We start from the raw sequence: 20,901 nt of genomic DNA, 5'->3' as shown, positions 1-20,901 counted from the left end.
ATTGTTGATAGGATATATGATGGTGACTTTTGTTTTGAGCATTGGGATGAATAAGAACAAACAAAGGTTATTTCTAGAATAACTATCTTTTAAAAGAAGCGTGTAAAAGATTTGGATTTCACCATTCTTTAATGAGGGTGAGTGGAATTGAATTTTGTTATTTTATTACCAAAAGAACAAAATAGCATCATTACATATATTGAAATATATAGAAGGGGAAAATTACCAAAAATTGTCATTATATATGTTTGTTAAATTAGAAGTAGTTTGCTATTACGATATAAAAGTAATATGTTTTGATGAAGTATGTTGCTAAATTTCAATTTTGAATTCCAGTAAAACTAACACAACTATTTGGTGCAGTCTTATGCAACTCTTGGATTTATTATAAGAGGTTAAGCTTGCTATTAGTGATAAATAATTACTATACTTTGAACATATTATTATTAGGGAAAAATGATTTCCAACCAAATGAAGCAGATAAAAGATTTGCACCACTCCTGATGAGGACAACACCACCACCATTTTGACTCTGCGTGCGCGCGCGCGCACACACACACACACACACACACACACACACATATATATATATATATATATATATATATATATATATATATATATATATATTATGAGTATTCTGGCATTCTAATTTTATTTCACAACATTGTATTTCTATTTATTTTTTCTTATTTAGGTATTGTACTTTGTAAAGACATTGGAAAATAGATGTTGGACATTGATTTAAGAAACAATGTGGTATGTGATATGTAATTGTAAATTATTTGCTGGAGAACGAAAAATCCTAAATAATTTTACTTCTAATTAACAATCTTTGCAAGATATTCATATTTGAAGTCAAATGTTTCTCCTTCTATAGTAGTTGATTGGTCCTCAAATTTTGTTAGAGGAACCTTATTAAATCCTCAAAAAACCACATAAATCGTCAGGTGAACATGACAACTATTATTTCTTTCCATTATTTAATTTATAAATTTTCTTTTGTCAATTAAATTTTAATGTTTATATCACAAAAAGATTGTGTCATTCGGTCGTTCCACATTTTTTTTAACATTTTATCTCTCATCCTTGTATATTAGTTTTCTTAATAAGAATTGGTATGTTAGATTTATGATTGTACATTATAATATGATGTTCTAATTTTATTTTTAAAGTTGAAACATAGAAGATAAATTAGTAAACGTTAAGACATGGTTCTTGAATATATTTATTTTTGTTTTACTTTTATTAATCATTTCTTTTGATAGTTAACATTTTAAGAAAAAATAATTAGAACCCAAGTACATGTTGATTAACAAAAACAATATGAGTTAATAATAGCAGCAAAAAGAAACCGCACAAAAATTGTTAGTAAAAGGAAATACCGTTCCTAAAATATTAGATTTTTATAGTATACATTTATATTTAATATCCGCTTATTAATAGTTATTTAGATGTAGTAACTATTTGCGCAAAAGAACTTAATCGTCTTTAAAAACTAATTTTTGAAATAACTATTCGCACCCGTCGCTTGGCGCGGGTAAACGGCTAGTATATATATATATATATATATATATATATATATATATATATATATATATATAGGGCTAGGCTATAATGTGAATGAACAACTATTGTGCGGACGTGTGGACAATGTTATTCAATGAGAACTACTAAGAGAATAAGTTGTTTGCTAATGTGAATACGTTCAACCTTACACAACTATCATCATTTTCATTCATTGTCACTAATTCTTATTCATTTTTGTTCTCACGCATCATTTTTTACTCATTTTCATTCTTACAGAATACGATTCAATAATGTCACACCCCAAAACCGGAACGGCGGAAACGTTCTGGGGTGGAGGACGTCATGTCAAGTATCACAACACATGCAGTATAGTAATCAAAGTACAACAACCATTGCATTACTAGTATAAGTTTTTACATAGGTTACATTTAGCAACAACATCAAAAATAGATATAGAGAATAACATAAGATGCAGCTCTGTACAAGGCTGACTTCGCAAAAGCTCCCGGAGTGTACCTGTCTACTGACGACCTGAGAATACAAGTTATTTTGAAAGAGAGGATCAACATTTTAATGTTGGTGAGTTCATAAGTATTTTAATGACATTGATATAAATACATGTTTTCCTAAAAATAATCTCATAAAAGTTTATAGAGTATTTGAATTCCTTCCAGAAAATCCGATATTTTCTAATAAAAGTAGTCTTCTACCAAGACTTGACTGATTCATGTTTTAAAATAATGAATTTCTCTATTAAAAGCAGTCTTCTACCAAGACTCGGCTGATTCATGTTTAAAAGAATGAGTTTCTTTACTAAAAGCAGTCTTCTACCAAGACTCGGCTGATTCATGTTTAAAAGAATGAATTCCTCTATTAAAAGCAGTCTTCTACCAAGACTCGGCTGATTCATGTTTAGAAGAATGAGTTTCTTTACTAAGAGCAGTCTTCTACCAAGACCCGACTGTTTTGTGTTTAAAGAGTATTTTTCCCATATGTTACCATCATTATCAAAATATAGTTTTACATTATCGTTTTATATCAAAAACGTTCTAAGTTTAATGTATTAGGGAAAATATTATAGTACCGTAGTTTTATATGTAGAAACTACCGTGGTACTAATTACCTTAAGGCCATGAATTATAAGGTAAAAGTGAAGATACTCGTAACCATACTGATTGACGGATGTAAACACGACGACCTGCTGGCGTCGAAATAAATGTGACATTTGTCACCCCTTGGCTCGGTCGGTCGGGACTGTAGCTAGCAGTCGGGATGTGGGATGGTCTGTCCCGTATAGATCTATATACACAATGCCCGCTCTCCCTCCAGGAAACTCTGGTTACCAACTCGACAACGGTGAAATCCGCGTCATGAGGATGTATCTCGTGTTTTGATTGCTATATACGTTTCTTTTTACTAAAAGTACATGTTTTAGAATATTGATATAGCTAGTTTCTCCTCGAAAGTTATTGTTGATTTCTAAACTATACCTATTATAGTTTACTTGAGAGGTTATCTAGGTACCTTTGCTACCCAAAGGCGCTGAACTGGAGTAAGAGTTTTAATATCTAAACAGATATACATAATATATAACTAGGACTTCAACGACACTCGGACAAATAACCGGATACTCTAAGTCCACAACCAAACAAGGAACAGGAAATAAAGCGGGTTATCAGTCCTAAGTTCTTCAAACCCTACTTATATAACTATATCTATATATACATGAATCTAACAAGAATATAAGTTTAAAAGACTTTGATAAAAGTTTAGTAATTTAAAAAGAGGTTTTAGTACTTTAAAAGAGATTTGAAAACAAGTTTTGAAAACCTTTAGCTTGATAAAACAGTTTAACATGCAAAAATCTATTTGATTGACAGTTATTAATCACAGGTGATTGATATAATAACTTAATAGTTCAACTTGTATTCCCCCCATAAAAGCATTTAAAGTCATTTCAAAGGTTGATTAAGGGGTATGAACTCACCTGAAGTGAGTAACTCGAAAGAAAGATTGATATAGGATCGCCGGGTGTCGAATGAAGTCTTGAGCACAACCGGATCCTAGTTTAACATGTAATAACACATATATGAATACACTTAGGGTATATAACCACTAATAGACACATGGACACACCTTAAGGACATGGAAACACTTAGAATTAAGTGTTACAAACACCTATTGAGGCCCCTAAATGACTGTAGGGCCTTAGATTTGAGTGTAAGGCCACCAAACTCGACATTTATGTGTGTGCGGCCAGGTGTACGGCCAGGGTGTGCGGTCAGCATGTGTGTGCGGTTGCACACAAGAGTGTGCGGCCGTACATGGGAATGTGCGGCCGTATATAGGGGTGTGCGGTCGTACACTCTTCATTTGTGCCCGAAATGTCGATTTTGAGGTGTCCTAGTGCTAATACCAAGTCCAACTAGTAAATGGAGGCCAAACTCTTCACTTTGGAGAGTCTTAAGGTGTGTGCGGCCACTTCATGAAGGTGTGCGGCCGTACACCTTCAAGGGATGAAGAACACGAAGAACACTATGAGTTTTAGGCTTAGATTCAAGTGTTTTACCAATATAACAAGCTGAATGATGAAGTAGTTCACGTTTTTGAGGTCTTTAGAGTGTTCTTGGATGAAGTTTTTAGAGAGAGAAAGTAGTGAGAGAAAGTGGAGTGCAGCCAAATGAAAGGAACGAGTGAAGGGGGTCACCTTATATATATATATATATATATATATATATATATATATATATATATATATATATATAAGGGTGAGTGTGCGGCTGGAGGGTGGGTGTGCGGCTGGGTGTGCGGCTGGCTAGCCGCACACGCGGGTGTGCGGCCGCACACACCTTCTTTGGTGCGTTTGGACCGATTTTGTGATGCTACACACTTTCTAACCCTTCCCAATACTCATATTTAGGTTATACTAAGCCTAGAACACTCATATAGACCCACAATTTCGTTAAAAGATAGCAAAACGAAGGCTGACACTCGGCTGAGTTGAATAGCTGAACTTTACAAGACAAGAATTTTCGGGTTGTCACAAATAAACATTCCGACAACATTCTGACAGAATGAGAAAAATAATAAAAAAAAAGTCTATACTAACGTTATACACGATTTAATTAGTAAAAATGTGTATAATGACAATAGTTATATAGGATTGAACGTATTCACATTACGAAACAACATATTTTCTTTGTCATTCTCACAGAATAACACTGTCCACACGTCCGCACAATAGATGTCAATCCACATTTGAAACTAGTTTCTCTCTCTCTCTCTCTCTATATATATATATATATATATATATATATATATATATATATATATATATATACCATTACAAATGATACAATTGTTTTTATGAAATCTGACGTGATTGAGGTTGTTTTTAACCTCCCAATCATACTTGTTTTGGCAACTTAATGAAAGGCATTTATATCCAGTCTCATGAGCTGTCATATGGAGGGTGCTAAGGACATCCACAATGCATTGAACTCATTAGAGTTTAATGGATTGACACATCATTGTTTTACTATCCATACAACTCTACCAAAGTTTTCCTATAATGCATTAAACTCTACAAAGTTCAATGAAACATATTTATAAAATCTAATTTAAGATATATTTAATAATTAAAAAGTTTAATTTTTCTCATTGAAGAGTTCAATGGTCATTGAACTCCATATCAATTGATTGCCAACATGGCATCTCCGAGTGGTAGAGTCTAATCTATTGAATGTTAATTATGCATGTTACTTCATTTAACTCTCACATTGAACTATACATTGTGGATGCTCTAAGTAAGATTAAATAAATCATAAAGTTAGAATGCAATATTGATATTAGAGACAATGTTGAGTTCAAATATTTGGGTAATTTGATTAGAGTTTATGTTTCAAAACCCCAATAGTTATGGATAGAGAGACGTCATTTAGTGACAAGGAATACATGGTTTACTAAAAAAATACCATTAGTAAAAATCAAAACCTTTCTAAAAGACCGTACTTCATTAAAACCCTCTCATGATTTTTTTTATAATAGTGCATGTTCTCTTATTTGACCAATTCTCAGCCGTCCATAGCCAATCTCAAACAATAATAAACTCACTAATATAGTTTGGTCAATTAAATGTCAAATAAGGGAAATTATGTACAAGTTCCTTTTAACATTTAACATTTATATATATTGGATTTCCAAGGATCATTTCGCCATTTCTCATCAAATAAATGGGCTTACAAGAAGGCAAACAAGTTCATGTTGATGTGCAATTTATATACTAGCATATTAAGTTTATAAACCTAACCTACTTAACTAACTGATCGCAGTTAGACAGTATACCTAGTCAAATTATAGAACAGTTTAGGTAAGTCGGGTGTTGATCACAGGGACAAAATTTTAATTAGAAAATAACTACTAATATATCTACTCTAATAAATGAAAGTTTTTTTTGTCACATGTGACAATGTCATTCAATTTGTCAAATGTCATTTTTTGGTTATTTTGAATCATTTTTTTCCACATGTCATTTATGAGTTTTCTTATTTTATTATTTCTACATAATATTTTAATGTAATAATTACAATAAATATAGTAATAAATAAATATCAATTTCATTAATGGACTTACATTCTAATCTCAAAATTCCAAAATTAAAGCTCATTTATTTTTATTTTTTTTATTTAAATTATTTGTTTAAATTTAAAATATAAAAAAACATTTTAATTTTAATAATTCATTTTTTTCTTATTTTCTTATAAATTTAAAGTTCTTAAATATTTAGACTTTTATATCTAACTTTTATTTTTTTAAATTAACCCATGTAATACATGAGTTTCATAAGTAGTAATTAAACAAAGAAACAATTGTAAATTGGGGTTTTTATTGATTTTGCAAGTTCAGCAACTTAATTCAAACAACTATCAATTAAGAAACTATTAAAACTAAGCAAACAAAGAAAACGATTTTTAATTCAAATTTAAATAGTTCTTTTGTTTAGTGTTGAATTCCCCTCTCCTATGGTTGATTTCTTGTGGATAAATTATATCGATTACCAGTTCATTATATTACTAGTTATCATGTTCCAATACCTAGTTTTGCAAATTTATGGATCACCATGTAATCATAAAGCACAAGTTAGACACAAAATTGTTATAAACATGAATTGGACTATGAATGATAAATTTATGAATTACTTTTCCTAGATCAAGATAAGTAAAACAAGCACAAATTAATGATTAATCATGATCTCTAACACAATCAAAGTAGCTAACTTTTATTTACCTAACTCTAGGATTGTTTAATCACTAGATCTGATCATTTAATGTTCATAAACACTTGATAACAAATTCATGTAAATAAAATGATCATCTACTACACAAAACTTATATGATAAGCAATTTAAGCTAAAACTTCAACATTTAAGGATTGTGATTAATCAAACACTAGTAAGATTAACAAAAAATATTTATAAATTTGAAATCAACATATAGGTCAAGTTCGCATTGAACCTTCTTCGCTTGGGGGCGAAGGATTGGTGGTAGTTGGTGACCAGTGCTTATACTCATACGGAGAAGATTGTAGTGACTTGGCGCTGAGTATGTTCCCGTGGCTGAGAGAGAGAGAGAGAGAGATATTAACGGAGTAACCGTCGTTGAAGCATACGAAAGAGTCGGTGACGGAGATCACCCAGATTTTCACGGAGAGAGCCCTTTTATGCCTCGAGTATGTTACTTCGGAGCATGTCCAGATGTCTCGTTACTTAAGCATGCTCAAGACGGATATTCGTGAGTTTGTATCGACCCAACGGTATAATTCTCTCTCCGAGTTGCACTATTTTGCTCGTAGGAGAGAAATTAAGATTAATACCTAGACTAGGGAGAAGAGGCAGGTCCCGGTTCAGATGCAGTCGACAACAAAGCAGTTTGAGCCCGCATCTTCACGATCTGAAGGTTAGAGGAGCCGCACTTGTGGCAAGTGCAGGAAGGCTCATGAGGGAGTGTGTCGATCAGCGACAGCATGCCGTAATTACGGCAAGGAGGGGTATGTCACGAGAGACTGTCGCCAACAGACTCTACCGCCGAGCACCACGATTTGTTACCACTGTGATCTGGTTGGTCATGTAAAGGTTAGTTGCCCATTGCTTGCTGCGAAGCCGGTGCAGGCACCAACTCTGACCACTCTTCGGATCACAGATGCGCACAGGGAGGGCTAAGACCCAGAGGGCTAGGGGTCGTGCGTTTCAACCCACAACAGAGGAGGCGAGGGCGGCGCCTGATGTTGTTAATGGTAACACCCAATATTTTATTCATAAATGTTTTATGGGGCCAGTTTTGTTAAATGTGGGTTAATACCAGAAATTATTTTGTTTAAACCATAACATTTAAAAGTTTGAAAAGTTTATAAATTTTGGGGTGTTACATTTCCAACGGGTTTGTGACAGATTTTCGATGATTTTTACTAAATTTCCATTTGACGAGAAAATTTGAAGGGTAGCCCGTGCTACCCCATGCTACATAGTAAATCCGCCCATGATTTCAATTGAATAACCAAACATGAAATAGTAATAAACCACTCCAATACCTTGTCTATTTCATTATTTAATTTATTCAATTATCATATCATTTCCTTTCATCAAACCAAAAGAGAGTTTTGATTCACATTTGGATATATTTTTACTGCTTACTTTATACACAATTATTTAAGAGAAAATTGCAAATATAACCAAATTCCTTAACTACTTTGTGGAAAATAGCCAAAAAAACCCAAATTACAAATATAGCCATGAAAATCGCAGATGGATTAAGCCCATCTACGATTTTAGCATTCCATCTGCGAACGTACAAGTCGCTAAAGCACAGTCGTGATTTAGCGACTTGTACGTTCGCAGGTGATTTTTTTTTTAGTTTTTTTATTTTTTCCGTATAAATACCTCAATTTTTGTACGTTCGCAGATGAACCGTTGAATCTGCTTGTTCCTGGATGCTCCATAGGAATCCATCACTATTCATTTCCTCCACCGAGAAAGGTTCATTCCGAGTAACAAGAACAATCTCTTTTTTTTTAATGATTTTATCTTTTCGTTATGGTAATGCAATGCAAGAGGTCGGAAATCAGGTAGTTTTTGATGATTAAAAAGAGCTTTTTTTATCTGAATCAATTTGAAAACCCGAGATTTCAAAGTCGGTGATGTTAGAAGGTCGATATTTTATGGTCAGATACCTAAGGTCAGTATATGTAACATCCCGTTATTTTCTGTTCGTAAAGTCAACTCTAGTCAACCAAAGTCAAATGAGGGTCAACAAAGGTCCTTTTTATTATTTGAGTTTTTATTTAGGTTATAATAATAACATTTACTTGTTAAAATCCTTAAAATATCTACAATTGAAATTAGGAGGAAAAGGCTTAAAAACCGAGAAACTTCGCATCTTATTCCTTCGCTTCGGACCGCAAACGCTTCGGGCCGCAAAAAGGATTACGGTTGTATACTCCTCGGACCGTACACTCATCGCAGCCGTGAATGGCTTCGGCCGTAATCAGGCTTCGGCTGTAAACTCTTCGGATCTTATCTTCTCGGAAACCGAACCTTATCGCATTGGGACATGTTCACGGTTGTAAACTCTAGCCGACCTCGGACCGTAAACGAGGTTCACGACCGTAAACCCTCGGACCGTGAACCCTCGCACACACACACACACATATATATATATATATATATATATATATATATATATATATATAGATTTCCTTCATTTTTCCTTCATTTCTCACATCTTCCAACTAAGAACTCTCAAACTCTCTCAAGTATCATCCACCAAGAACATCATATCTCCTCAAGAACACACCAAGATCATCCTTGTTCATCTTATTCAAGTGATTAAACACTAGTTCATCACATAATCTAACAGGTATCAATTCTTGATCTTGTTATGACTTCAAGAACACCCTTCCATCTTCAATTATTAGGCTAAAATCCATTGATTTTACTAGTTTTCACGAAGAACACGTGAAGAACACGAAGAACAAGCACCTCAAAACCTTTGAATCTTCTTAGAATCTGGTTTAGAATCATCAAGTGTTCTTCATCCTTCAAGAACACTCTTGGCCGTAAACACTCCTGACCGTAAACTCATTTCAGTCTCCAATCTAGCTTCAAACACTTCAATTTGTAAGTTATACTTACAAATTAGTCCGGTTTCTAATCATTCCTGTGATTATTTTAGCTAATTGGATGCATATATGCTATACAAATCATTATATAGGACTTGTTTTCTTGCGGGATTTCACTCGTGGAACTAAGCATCCTATATCAAATCATCATTTGAATCACCCTCCAAAAGGTGAGTTCATACCCCCGTATTTTCATAAGTTTTTACTGTTTTTAAAGGGGGGGGGGATACAAGTCTAACACAAAGATTTTGAGTTATAAACAAAAGGTTTCAAATGTCTTATCAAAATAGATTTCAGATATCATCAATTCAATTTGGTTTTTCAAAGATTGTGTTAAAATGACATCAAGTCACCAAAAGTATTTCAAAATATTAAACTTCTTTTAAATGTTTTTATAAACTTATATTTTTCTCAGAAATCATATATATATATATATATATATATATATATATATATATATTTATTTATTTATATAAATAAGATTTAAAAGACTTAGGACTGATAACCCACTTTGGTTCCTTTTCCTTGTTTGGATGTGGGATTATAAGTATCGGTTATTTGTCCGAGTGTCATTTAAATTTTACTTATATATATATATATATATATATATATATATATATATATATATATATGTATATGTATATAAGTATAAAAGCTATTTCATTCAGTTCAAATACCCTTTGTAACATGTTGAGCAAGGGGTTGCATTCATGAATACTCAGTATCAATTCAGAAAGTACATATAAATTATAATATGTATAATTTATGATTCACAGAACATAAATTCACGATTCAAGTATACTAAGTACATTGTTTTATAAGAACAAATGTTTGATTCAAAACTAATCAAGAGTATACATCTTTCATATACATGTTAAGAATACTAATTCAAGAACATACTGTCAATCATTTATTTTAAAATGATTGGGTTTTCATAACTAATATACATGTAACGTTTATATGCTTTTTATGAGTCATTTGATACAGGTTGTTTAATTTACTTTAAACAGTATAGTTAAAGTCCTGACATTATAACCAAAATCTCCAGTCGGGGATCGAAACAATGTGTGTATAGATCTATATTGGGATTGGCAACCCCGCACTCAGACTGCTAGCTACAGTCAGACATACACGCCTACGAGTGACAATTGTTATCAACAGCTTTAACGCATTCATAGCGTTGGGTCAGGCCATCTAGTCAGTATGGTTATAATAACTCATTAAAAAGATATTAACAATACGTTAGTGTATAATTAACTAAACATAAGTATATTTTCAAAGTACTAGTTTTACAAGATACAATTTACAATATTACATTATAGTTTACAATAACAGCTGGTGGAACCAGACACACTCACAGTTACAAGTTTTACTTAAGGGAATACAAATACAGAACATTGGCTTACAAACAGAACAATTTTATGAGATTAAAACTACTTTTCATATACATAAGAAAATATAGGATTTTCTGGAACAATTTACATATTCAAGAAACAGAAACATACTTTCAAACATAAATACTTATGCACTCACTCAACTTTATGTTGATACTCTCTTTTCAAATTACTTGTATTATCAGGGAATCAGTAGACAAGTACTCCCCGAGCTTTTGAGAAGATGGAGCTATTTTGAGTCTTGTTTTCTTCTTTTGTATAACTATTTTGGTTTCAATATACAACGATGGAACACATGTAAATACTTATACTTTTCAAATACAATGGTTGTTTGTACTTTGATTACTATGATGCATGTGTTGTGATACTACAAATGAAGACATCCACCCCCGGACGTTTCCGCCGTCTGGTTTAGGGGTGTGACAGTATATCTTTGAAAGCTCAGACGGAGAGAATAAACGAACTCCTCGAGGGCTACTTAAGCCACTTTAGTGCAAACCAGAAGGACTGGAGCTGTTGGATGTTGCTGAGTGTTGCTATAACTTAACAACCAAAAAGCTCTGCGTCGAACTTCAGCCCCTTCGAGTTGGCCACGGGGAAACAACCTCTGACGCCGCACACCGTTGCGACAGGAGGGGGCTTTCCCAGCAGCCGTTAATCTGCGATTTCCTCTCATCCCACCTGTGATTTTGCATTTTTTTTTTGAATTTTAACTACAAAATTGATAGAGTTTAACTACGAAACAACCTTATTATATATAAAGTTTTGCAAAAAATTATCAATTTAGTTCTTATTTATTTGGAATATTTGTTTAAAATATCTCTAATAAAATGAATTCTCCAACAAAAACTTTGAAAAATGAAATCATCCATAGTGCCTCTAGAAAAAGATTTTTCCAAAAAAAGTTTGAAAAATGAAAGAAGAAAAAAAATACGTTTTTATACCCCTGAAAAAGGGGAAATCACAAATGGACTGAGTCCATCTGCGAACGTACAAGTCGCTAAAACACAGATGTTCTTTAGCGACTTGTACGTTCGCAGATGGACAAGTAAAATCGCAGATAGACTGAGTCAATCTGTGATTTTTATGGCTATTTTTGTAATTTGAATTTTTTTTAGCTATTTTCTACAAAGTAATTAAGGGATTAGACTATTTTTGTAATTTTCACAATATTCAAATATAAATGGGGTTAACATGACTTAAAATGATGATTGAAAGGGTAAGAGTGAAAGTTGTTTAAAACAAAATTAGCGACCCGAGTTATAATTCTACGGGTACAAAGTGAAAGTCCGACCGGAAAGAGTTCGCTGTATCTAGGGTTTCTAATTTCTGCGGCGGCAGATACACCTACAGACCAGAATAGCTCATGGTAATTTTTAGATTTTCAGTTGATTTTAATTTTTGAATCTATATTTCGATTTAGCATGTCTTATTTGTTGCGGATATGAATTCTGTTAATTGTGATTGCAGCCGTCGCACAAGTCGTTCATGATAAAGAAGAAGCTAGCGAAGAAGATGAGGCAGAACAGGCCTATCCCTCATTGGATCCGTATGCGCACCGACAACACTATCAGGTACAATGCTAAACGCAGGCACTGGCGCCGCACCAAATTAGGGTTTTAAATTAAGGAGCTTGATTTATACTTTTATTTGATCTGTAATGACTAAGATGTACAACAGAAAAAGTTGGAATTCTTGATTATGTATCGTTTCACATTCATATTTTGAGATATATTGGAATCAGAAACCAGGTCTATCAGTTTGTTGTCAGTTTAGTATGTTGAATTTTTCCATAACTTTGCTTTTAAGTCCTGCTTTACTCTCTTAAATGCCTGAGAAATAAGGGGGGCCTGTGTAACTGTGTTGATTATTGATTTCTTGAAACTCTTTTGTGGTCTTAAATGTGTGTATAAAAGTAGGATTCTGAATTGAATATCACCCAGATTCAAATCCTTAAATGCAATGCATTTAGTAGATGTTTAATGTGCTTACTCTTGAGTCTGTACATCTGCTGTAACAACTTTGATACACTGCATCAAATAAAAGTATGATATGCTCTGATGCTGATGTGATTTTACTTGGCCTCTAGCAGACTCCATTGATCTTCTTCATAATGTAACTGGTTATAGCTTATAAGTAACAGGCCTAAGAGAGAGTAATTCATAATCATAACTAAACTTGTGGGGCCATATTAATTTCAATTTATTGATTCAAAAAGTAGAAATCATATAAACTAAACTTGTGGGGCCATAAATAGCTTAATGAAAAAAGTAGACACTTTAAATTTGTGGGGCCATATTAATTTCAATTTATTGATTCAAAAAGTAGAAATCACTTTTCTGATGTTCTAAACCCATCTTTTATGTAGACACTTTAAATTTGTTGAAGAAAATACGGTTTGTGGGGGGTTTTTCTTAAATTTGGTGTTTTGATATCAAGTTTGGAGCTTTTTCTGATCTAAAGCTTAGGCCTTTTGATATTTTAGGGTTTTTAACTATCTTTTTACCAATTAATATTAGAAAAAAGACAGGAAAGCCATTACTTTTCAGTACATAAGTTTTTTTTTTTTTTTCAACATTTCTAATTTATAACGAAATCAAAACATGTTTAGTTAGTCAGACCATATTTATCATATGTCATCAAAGGCTTTTAGTGTATATGGTGGATAATATTGTAATTTCCCATTAGGTTATTTTGGTAAAATAAATAGGCAATCGATAATCTTGTTGAGGATATGATATGATTGATATTATTCCATTACCTAATTTTCTGCAACCTGTTTGTATAAATATGGTAATAGTTGGTAAACAAGCAATAAATAGATATATGTACACTAAGAATCTGGAAAAAGATTAACAATAATTTCAGAGATGATGTTACATGAAAAGTTATATGACAAAAAGATTTTGTACCTTCACCTGGTATGATTTGATGACTCGTCAAAAGATTGCAAAAGCTCCATAACCTAACATTTTATTTAAAATTAAAATATATATTCAATTCGTTATTGCTATTGTTATGCTTTACAAAGCAAAAAGTTAATACATACAAACACATGATGGTAAAACCAGGACACAATATTCTTGCTATTATAACCGAATTTTCATATCAACGATATTTGTTCTCTGCTTTTGTGAGAATGTTGGGTTACTTTTTTGTTATTATTATTTACTGAAATTAAGTTTCGTTTTGTCAAATCTTTTGTATCACCACAATCATATCACTTACGATAACTTTGTGGACTTGTAATTAAATTAGTTTGTATAATTCGTTATTAGTAATGACTAGTCAATACATCAGTCAACCGTTGGACTCTTTAGTAAATAATGCAATACTTTTTTGTTGGGTTGGAAATGATCGAGATACAATAAGGTTCTTATACAAATGTCTTCGTCGATAAATTTTTTAACAAATGTGTTTGTCCACCAATTAAGATAGTAACTTTTTAAGCTATGATAACCCTAATCCAGTCATTTACTATCTTTATCATGGCACACTGCCTCAAACATGTCTTCTGTATATTTTGTAATTTTAATGTCAAAACCTTCCATGAGACATTCTAATTCGTTTAATAGTTTTCAAGTATCAATATTATTTGCTTTTGAACATTAATTGGTTTATTTATGATACGTGCTGGAGGTTTGTGGCATATTGATGGTGTAGTATATGTATAAGCGAGCTCTTACGTTGATATTGGGGAGACGTACCTCAAAATGATTTTCCCCCCCTCCAAAATGGTGTTCTCCATCATGACAACCATAATACTCAAAATTACATTTTTAGGTAACACATATATTCTCACAATATTACAACGACTCTTTATGTGAATGTAGATTCCGCCGTTAACAAAAAAAGAACGTAGATTCGAATCATTAAGCAACAGCAACAACTTTTGATAATCATTTCTTGGTTAACATCAACAAAGTACTATGTTTGAAGAATTGTTGAAAATGTATTTCACAAATAATAAATTTTGAAAGTGGGGGCATTTTGAAACCAACAAAAGTTATTGTAAACGACTATTTTAGAGTAATATTTTGAAAGTTCGGAAGATCGCAAGCAGTTCTATTTTAAAACTAGTAAAATTATTGTCAACAGTCTTTTCTAAAAATTTCAGAGAGATGATCAAATTATTAATATGATTAGAAAAATCAATCATTTTGATTTTTGAAGAATATCCCAAAATATTAATTATTTCAATTGTTATTGTAGATTATTATTAGCTGTTAAAATCAGTTTAAATGAATGGATGGACCCCTTTGAAACATTAAAAAAAAAAAAAAACAATAGCAATCGAGTTATATTTTTATGAGGTTGTTTAGATTGCATCATAAAACTATTATCTATTTATCTTATATTGTAGTTTTAGGTTGTAATCAAAGATAAACTTGATATTTATTGTAGTTATTTTGTCATTGGGTTTCATTATTAAAGGGCTTTTAACTCAGTGATATATGATATCACGTTTTGATATTTATATTTAAGGCTCAAATTATGTCTTAGATATAAACAGAATTATAAGTAATTTAATAGTATATTAAACTTTTCGTGGGTTTCACTATTTGGACAAAGTAATTCGAATATAGGTATATGGTTATTTGTCGTGGAATATCTAATTTTGAATAATAATAAAAAATCATACTAATTACAACATATGTTTAAAAGAAAGATAGAATTTGTTTGTTCTATTTTTTAAACATATATTATGAATTTGATTTTATTGAAATGAAAACATCACTATCCATTTGATTTTGTTGCATTGAGAAAAGGTACGGAACGGTGGATCCTGATCATGATCCTGAATTTTAAGATGATCATATGACACATATCATCAGAATAACAGAGGAGCAGAGCACAATAAAGCTAAAGCATGTCAAAAACTAAATTCCAAAATTTCAATCATCCCATTTTTTTATGGAATCTCATCATGTGCTTTTCATCCCATTATGGTATTATCTGGAAATTTCAATTACTTATTTATGATACATTCTATAAATAAATTATTGATTTCTTAAAAACTAATAATAAAACCCATTAAAATACATCAAATGGATGGAACCTAACCATTCTATTCGTACGTTTTCTTATAAAAGTATGTTTTATTGGAATTTTATGTAACTGAAACGTTTACATTCCAAATGAATAACCAAATGGAAACGAAATAACGAAGAAATGTGTAGCGTACACGAAGAATAGGAGATTTACTTAAAAGAGAAAGTTAAATGTGATTTATTGACGTGCCATACCGCCATTTAATCGAGAACCAAAATTCTTACAGAAAACTAGCACTTAATTTGATCGCTCAAATTTTTTTATGATATCTCCAATTTGATATCTCAAAATGCTCTAAGGTAGCGTTTCATATGCAGTAATCGACGATAATCAAATGAAGCATTAAACTGGAATGGAAAAAACAAATCTTGTTTGGTTGTCACGGAAAGAAAAAGGAATTAAGCATTCCTCATTGTGATTTTTTAGCTAATTTTAGGTTGCGTTTAGTTACGGAAAAACAATTTTCATTTTCCGTTTTTTGTTTTCCCTTTTCGATTTTTGTTTTCCGTTTTCATTTTTCATTGAAAATTTTAGAAAACGCGTTTAGTTAAACTTATTCATTTTTCATTTTCAGTTTTAGAAAATTAGAAAATGTGTTTAGATGTGTATTTTTCTATCGGTTTTTATTTTTAGAAAACGGTAGCGGTGGTAGGGTGTGGGTGGGGGCGGTCACGGTAGCGGGTCGGCGGCGGTGGTGGTGATGACAGGCGATGGTGGTGGCAGCGGCAATTGTGTCAGTGGTGGTGATGGCGGCGGCAGTGGTGGTGGTGGTGGTGCTAGTGACGGGTTAGTGGTGGTGGTGGTGGTGATGGTGATGGTAGGTCGGTGGTTGTGGTGGTGGTGTTGGGTGGGTGGGGGTGCGAGTGTGTGTTTGTGTGTGTGTATATGTGTGTTTGTGGGGGTAGGTGTGGGTTTGTGTGTGTGTGTGGGTGTGTGTGTCTGTGATGGTGGGGGTGGGGGTAGGTGTGGGTTTGTGTGTGTTTGTGGGGGTGTGGGTGGGTATGTGTGTGAGTGTGTTTGTGGGTTGGTGTGTGTGTGTGTAACACCAGCAAAATTTAGGTCAAAAATAAATTGTTCAATAACCTTGATTGGGATAAATACAGTGTTAGAGATCGTAACTAGGTTTCCAAAATTATAAAGAACACTGAAATCCGAGTTATAACAAAAAAGTTATGACCAATCGAAGATCCGCAACAAAACCGGTAAAATACTGTTAAGGGTAAAATACGAAATTTCAATAAAATACTTTTCAACCTTAGGTATCTAAATGAAAGTTGTAGATATCCCAAAACCGTAAGCATACATAAAAAGAACGCCCAAATCTGACTTCATATGAGGAAGTTATGATTTTTCGAAGTTTCGGACATAGCAGTAGACAACTAAAAACTCGAAATCGAGATCGAGCGACTTTTTGCCAACATGACCTAAACGAGAATCGAAGATCTCGTCAATGGTATTTCAACGGTAAAAAGTCTGACGAAAACGGACATCGGATGAAGAAGTTATGGATTTTTAACGGACTTTTCCTGTCCCGGCCTGTTAAAAATGTAACATTAAAAATAAACTCAAAATTAGCCAACGAAGTCTAAACGAGAGTTGTAGAGCATAATCTCACCTACGCGTGGATATAAAGAACGTCGAAAACGGAGCTCGTATGCAAAAGATATGAATTTCTGAAGTTCGAGGCACGAGATTCGACGATGTGTCAGATTTTTCAGAGTTCACGACGTGAACACTAAAATTCACGACGTGAACAGTCTGACTGACCATTTCAGAGCCACTTGACGGATGACGCATGCCATGACGAATCGGGACAAACTCACGACGTGAATTGGCAAAACTCACGACGTGAACTTCGATTTTTAGCCTATATATAGAAATTGAAGCCTTTCGAGTTTGGCTGCTCATTCCTATCCTCTCTCCCACTTCTACTCTGTGTTAAGCATCCTGAGACCACCCCGAAGCCCCGATAACAACCCTAGCACACGATGCAAGGCTCGAAGTCCCGAAGTTCCCGAGGAACTTGCTTCTTTCCAGTCGAAGTACTGCTCGAGTTTAGTCTCGCCTTCTTCAACTCACCACTCCTATCAGGTGAGTTCATACCCCTACACTTTTCTAAGCTTTTTATATGTTTTATAGGGAGGGAATACAAGTAAACACCCGGTTAATCCCGAGTGAAAATATCAAGCTTTTGCTATACTTTTCATGTTGCTTTTATAACTATCATATGGAAATTGTTAACATGCAAAACACCTCACAACACAACTTTACCCTTATGGGATACAATATGTTTTATAAATGAAATACATTTTATTTATACGTTTGCATACTACATTATATCAAGGCTAACCATTTCAACTATAACACCATGTAGTTACAAGTAAATATATCTCATCATTATGTTGTTATTAACACCGTCGAAAGGATAATCTTTTCATACAAAATCATATAAATTATATTGATTAAACTTTACAAATCAATCCACTTTTTCTATCGTACAAAGTTATAAATGAAAATTGTTATTTTTATTTACTAAAAGGTTTTCATATATTACTAGTGAACTTATTGTTAGCGAATCATCTGTGAGACAGCGGCTTTGTTTAGTAACAAACGAAAGTCCTTCACTTATAGCCAGAGTCTCCTGTAGGGAGAGCGTAAGTTTGTGTATAGATCTATACGGGACTGACAATCCCGCACCTTGACTGTTAGCTACAGTCGACTCGGGGTGACAAATGTCAATTACAGTAAGGATATCTGTCATATTAGCATGGTTATAGGAACTCGCAACGCGAAAACAATGACTCTTAGTAATACGCAACTCAATCAAGCTCAAAGGGATAATAACTATATGATTACTTCGTATTTACATTAGGGTTATATATGGCTTTTACTTGATAGACAGTGGAATGTATGATTTCCGCCTCATTTCCTGTTCCTTGTTTGGTTGTGGACTTAGGGCAGATTCACCCAATCGACTGCCGGTTCAAATCTTAGTTATATATAATTCGTAGGAACTAGGTAATCATGATAGGGTATTATCAACACATTCAAACTCAGGGTAAACACATCTTCTATTAGTTTTACTTATTAATAAAACTACAAGATACCGAACTAAGTATGACATATTTACTTACAAATCATAGTCTTGGACATTTGAGACTACTCCTCATTGTTAGGAAAATATAGTTTTTTCCTGCGTCAAATTACAAACTTCTTATAGTTTTGTTTACTAATAAAACTATGCCTCATTATTTTAAGTATGACATATTTACTTACAAAATCATAGTCTCGGACATTTGAGACTACTCTCCACTGTTAGGAAAATATAGGTTTTTCCTGGTTCGACACCTTCATTCTATACAAACAAAGATTCATAACTCCTTTTATGAGAAAATATCGGATTTTCTGGAAACATATACATATAGTTACATATTGATATGACTACTTAGTGGATATGTTTGGGTTATATAAAATGAAGATTTGATAGACAGTGGAATGTTTGATTTCCGCCTTATCTCCTGTTCCTTGTTTGGTTGTGGACTTAGGGCAGATTCACCCAATCGACTGCCGGTTCAAGTCTTTGATTTTATATAACTTATATGCACTAAGTAATCATGGTAGGAAATAACATTGGTCACTTTTCATATACAAATTCAAAGCATCATATATCACTCTTTAAACGTAAGAAACAAATATATATTGCTCTCAAAGCTAAAGGCTACACCTCAAGATATTAAGAAAATATAGGATTTTCTGTAATATCATACGAACATTTTCAAGAATCAATAAACTTACCTTCTAAATCAAATACTTATGAACTCACTAACTTAAATGTTGATACACTTTCCAAATCACTTGTATTCTCAGGAAACTAATAAGCAGGTACTCGTAAAAGTTTCAAGAAGATGGAGCATAATAGCTTCAAGTCTTTGTTTTGTTATCTACTTTTGGAATCACACTATCTACTTTATGTATTCAATGTAAACACTTTATTATCAATACAATGGTTGTTGTTGCTTTGATTACTATTTTACATTTGTTATGATACTGTACATGACGTCCTCCGCCCCCGAATGTTTCCGCCGTTCAGGTTTGGGGGTGTGACAGTGTGTGTGCGGGTGTGTGTGTGTGGGGGTGGGTATGTATGTGTGTGTGTGGGTAGGGGGTGTTAAGGTGGGGGTAGGTAGAGGTGGATGGGGTGGGAGTGAGTGTGTGTTTATATTTTAGAAAAATTTTGGAATTAGAAAAATGTGGAAAACAATGATTATCAGTTTTCCAAAAATTTCCAACTTCTTGGAAAATTTTTCCGGAAAACGGCCCATTTTTCCGCAACTAAACGCACCCTTAGGTTGCGTTTAGTTACGGAAAAACAGTTTTCATTTTCCGTTTTTCGTTTTCCCTTTTCAGTTTTCGTTTTCCGTTTTCATTGGAAAATTTATAAAACGCATTTAGTTAAAACTTATTCATTTTTCATTTTCAGTTTTAGAAAATTAGAAAACGCGTTTAGATGTGTATATTTCTATCGGTTTTCATTTTTAGAAAACGGTAGCGGTGGTAAGGTGGGCGTGGGGGCAGCGGCGGGGGGCAGTGGTGGTGTCGATGATGGTGATGGTGGTGGCGGCGGTGGTGATGACAGGCAGTGGTGGTGGCGGCAGTGGCGGCGTTGGTGATGCTGGTGATGGGGTAGTGGTGGTGGTGGTAGTGATGGTAATGGTAGGTCGGTGATTATGGTAGTGGTGTTGGGTGTGTGTGT

General features: G+C 33.3%; 1 protein-coding gene across 1 annotated transcript; it reads left to right on the top strand.

Annotated features, from left to right (window-relative positions):
• Positions 1-12,307: 12,307 nt before the first annotated feature.
• LOC145156851 (large ribosomal subunit protein eL39z/eL39x) lies at positions 12,308-12,866 on the top strand. The gene is made up of 2 exons (XM_079076078.1): positions 12,308-12,465; positions 12,567-12,866. The coding sequence occupies exons 1-2, from the start codon at positions 12,463-12,465 to the stop codon at positions 12,717-12,719; spliced, it is 156 nt and encodes a 51-aa protein (XP_078932204.1). The 5' UTR covers positions 12,308-12,462; the 3' UTR covers positions 12,720-12,866.
• Positions 12,867-20,901: the final 8,035 nt, after the last annotated feature.

The sequence above is a fragment of the Lactuca virosa genome, chromosome 2 (genome assembly GCF_052849685.1).
Source record: "Lactuca virosa cultivar CGN04683 chromosome 2, Lactuca_virosa_CGN04683_v6, whole genome shotgun sequence".
Lineage (NCBI taxonomy): Eukaryota > Viridiplantae > Streptophyta > Magnoliopsida > Asterales > Asteraceae > Lactuca > Lactuca virosa.
Note: the sequence above shows the minus strand (reverse complement) of the source record. Positions and strands in the feature narration are given on the sequence as shown.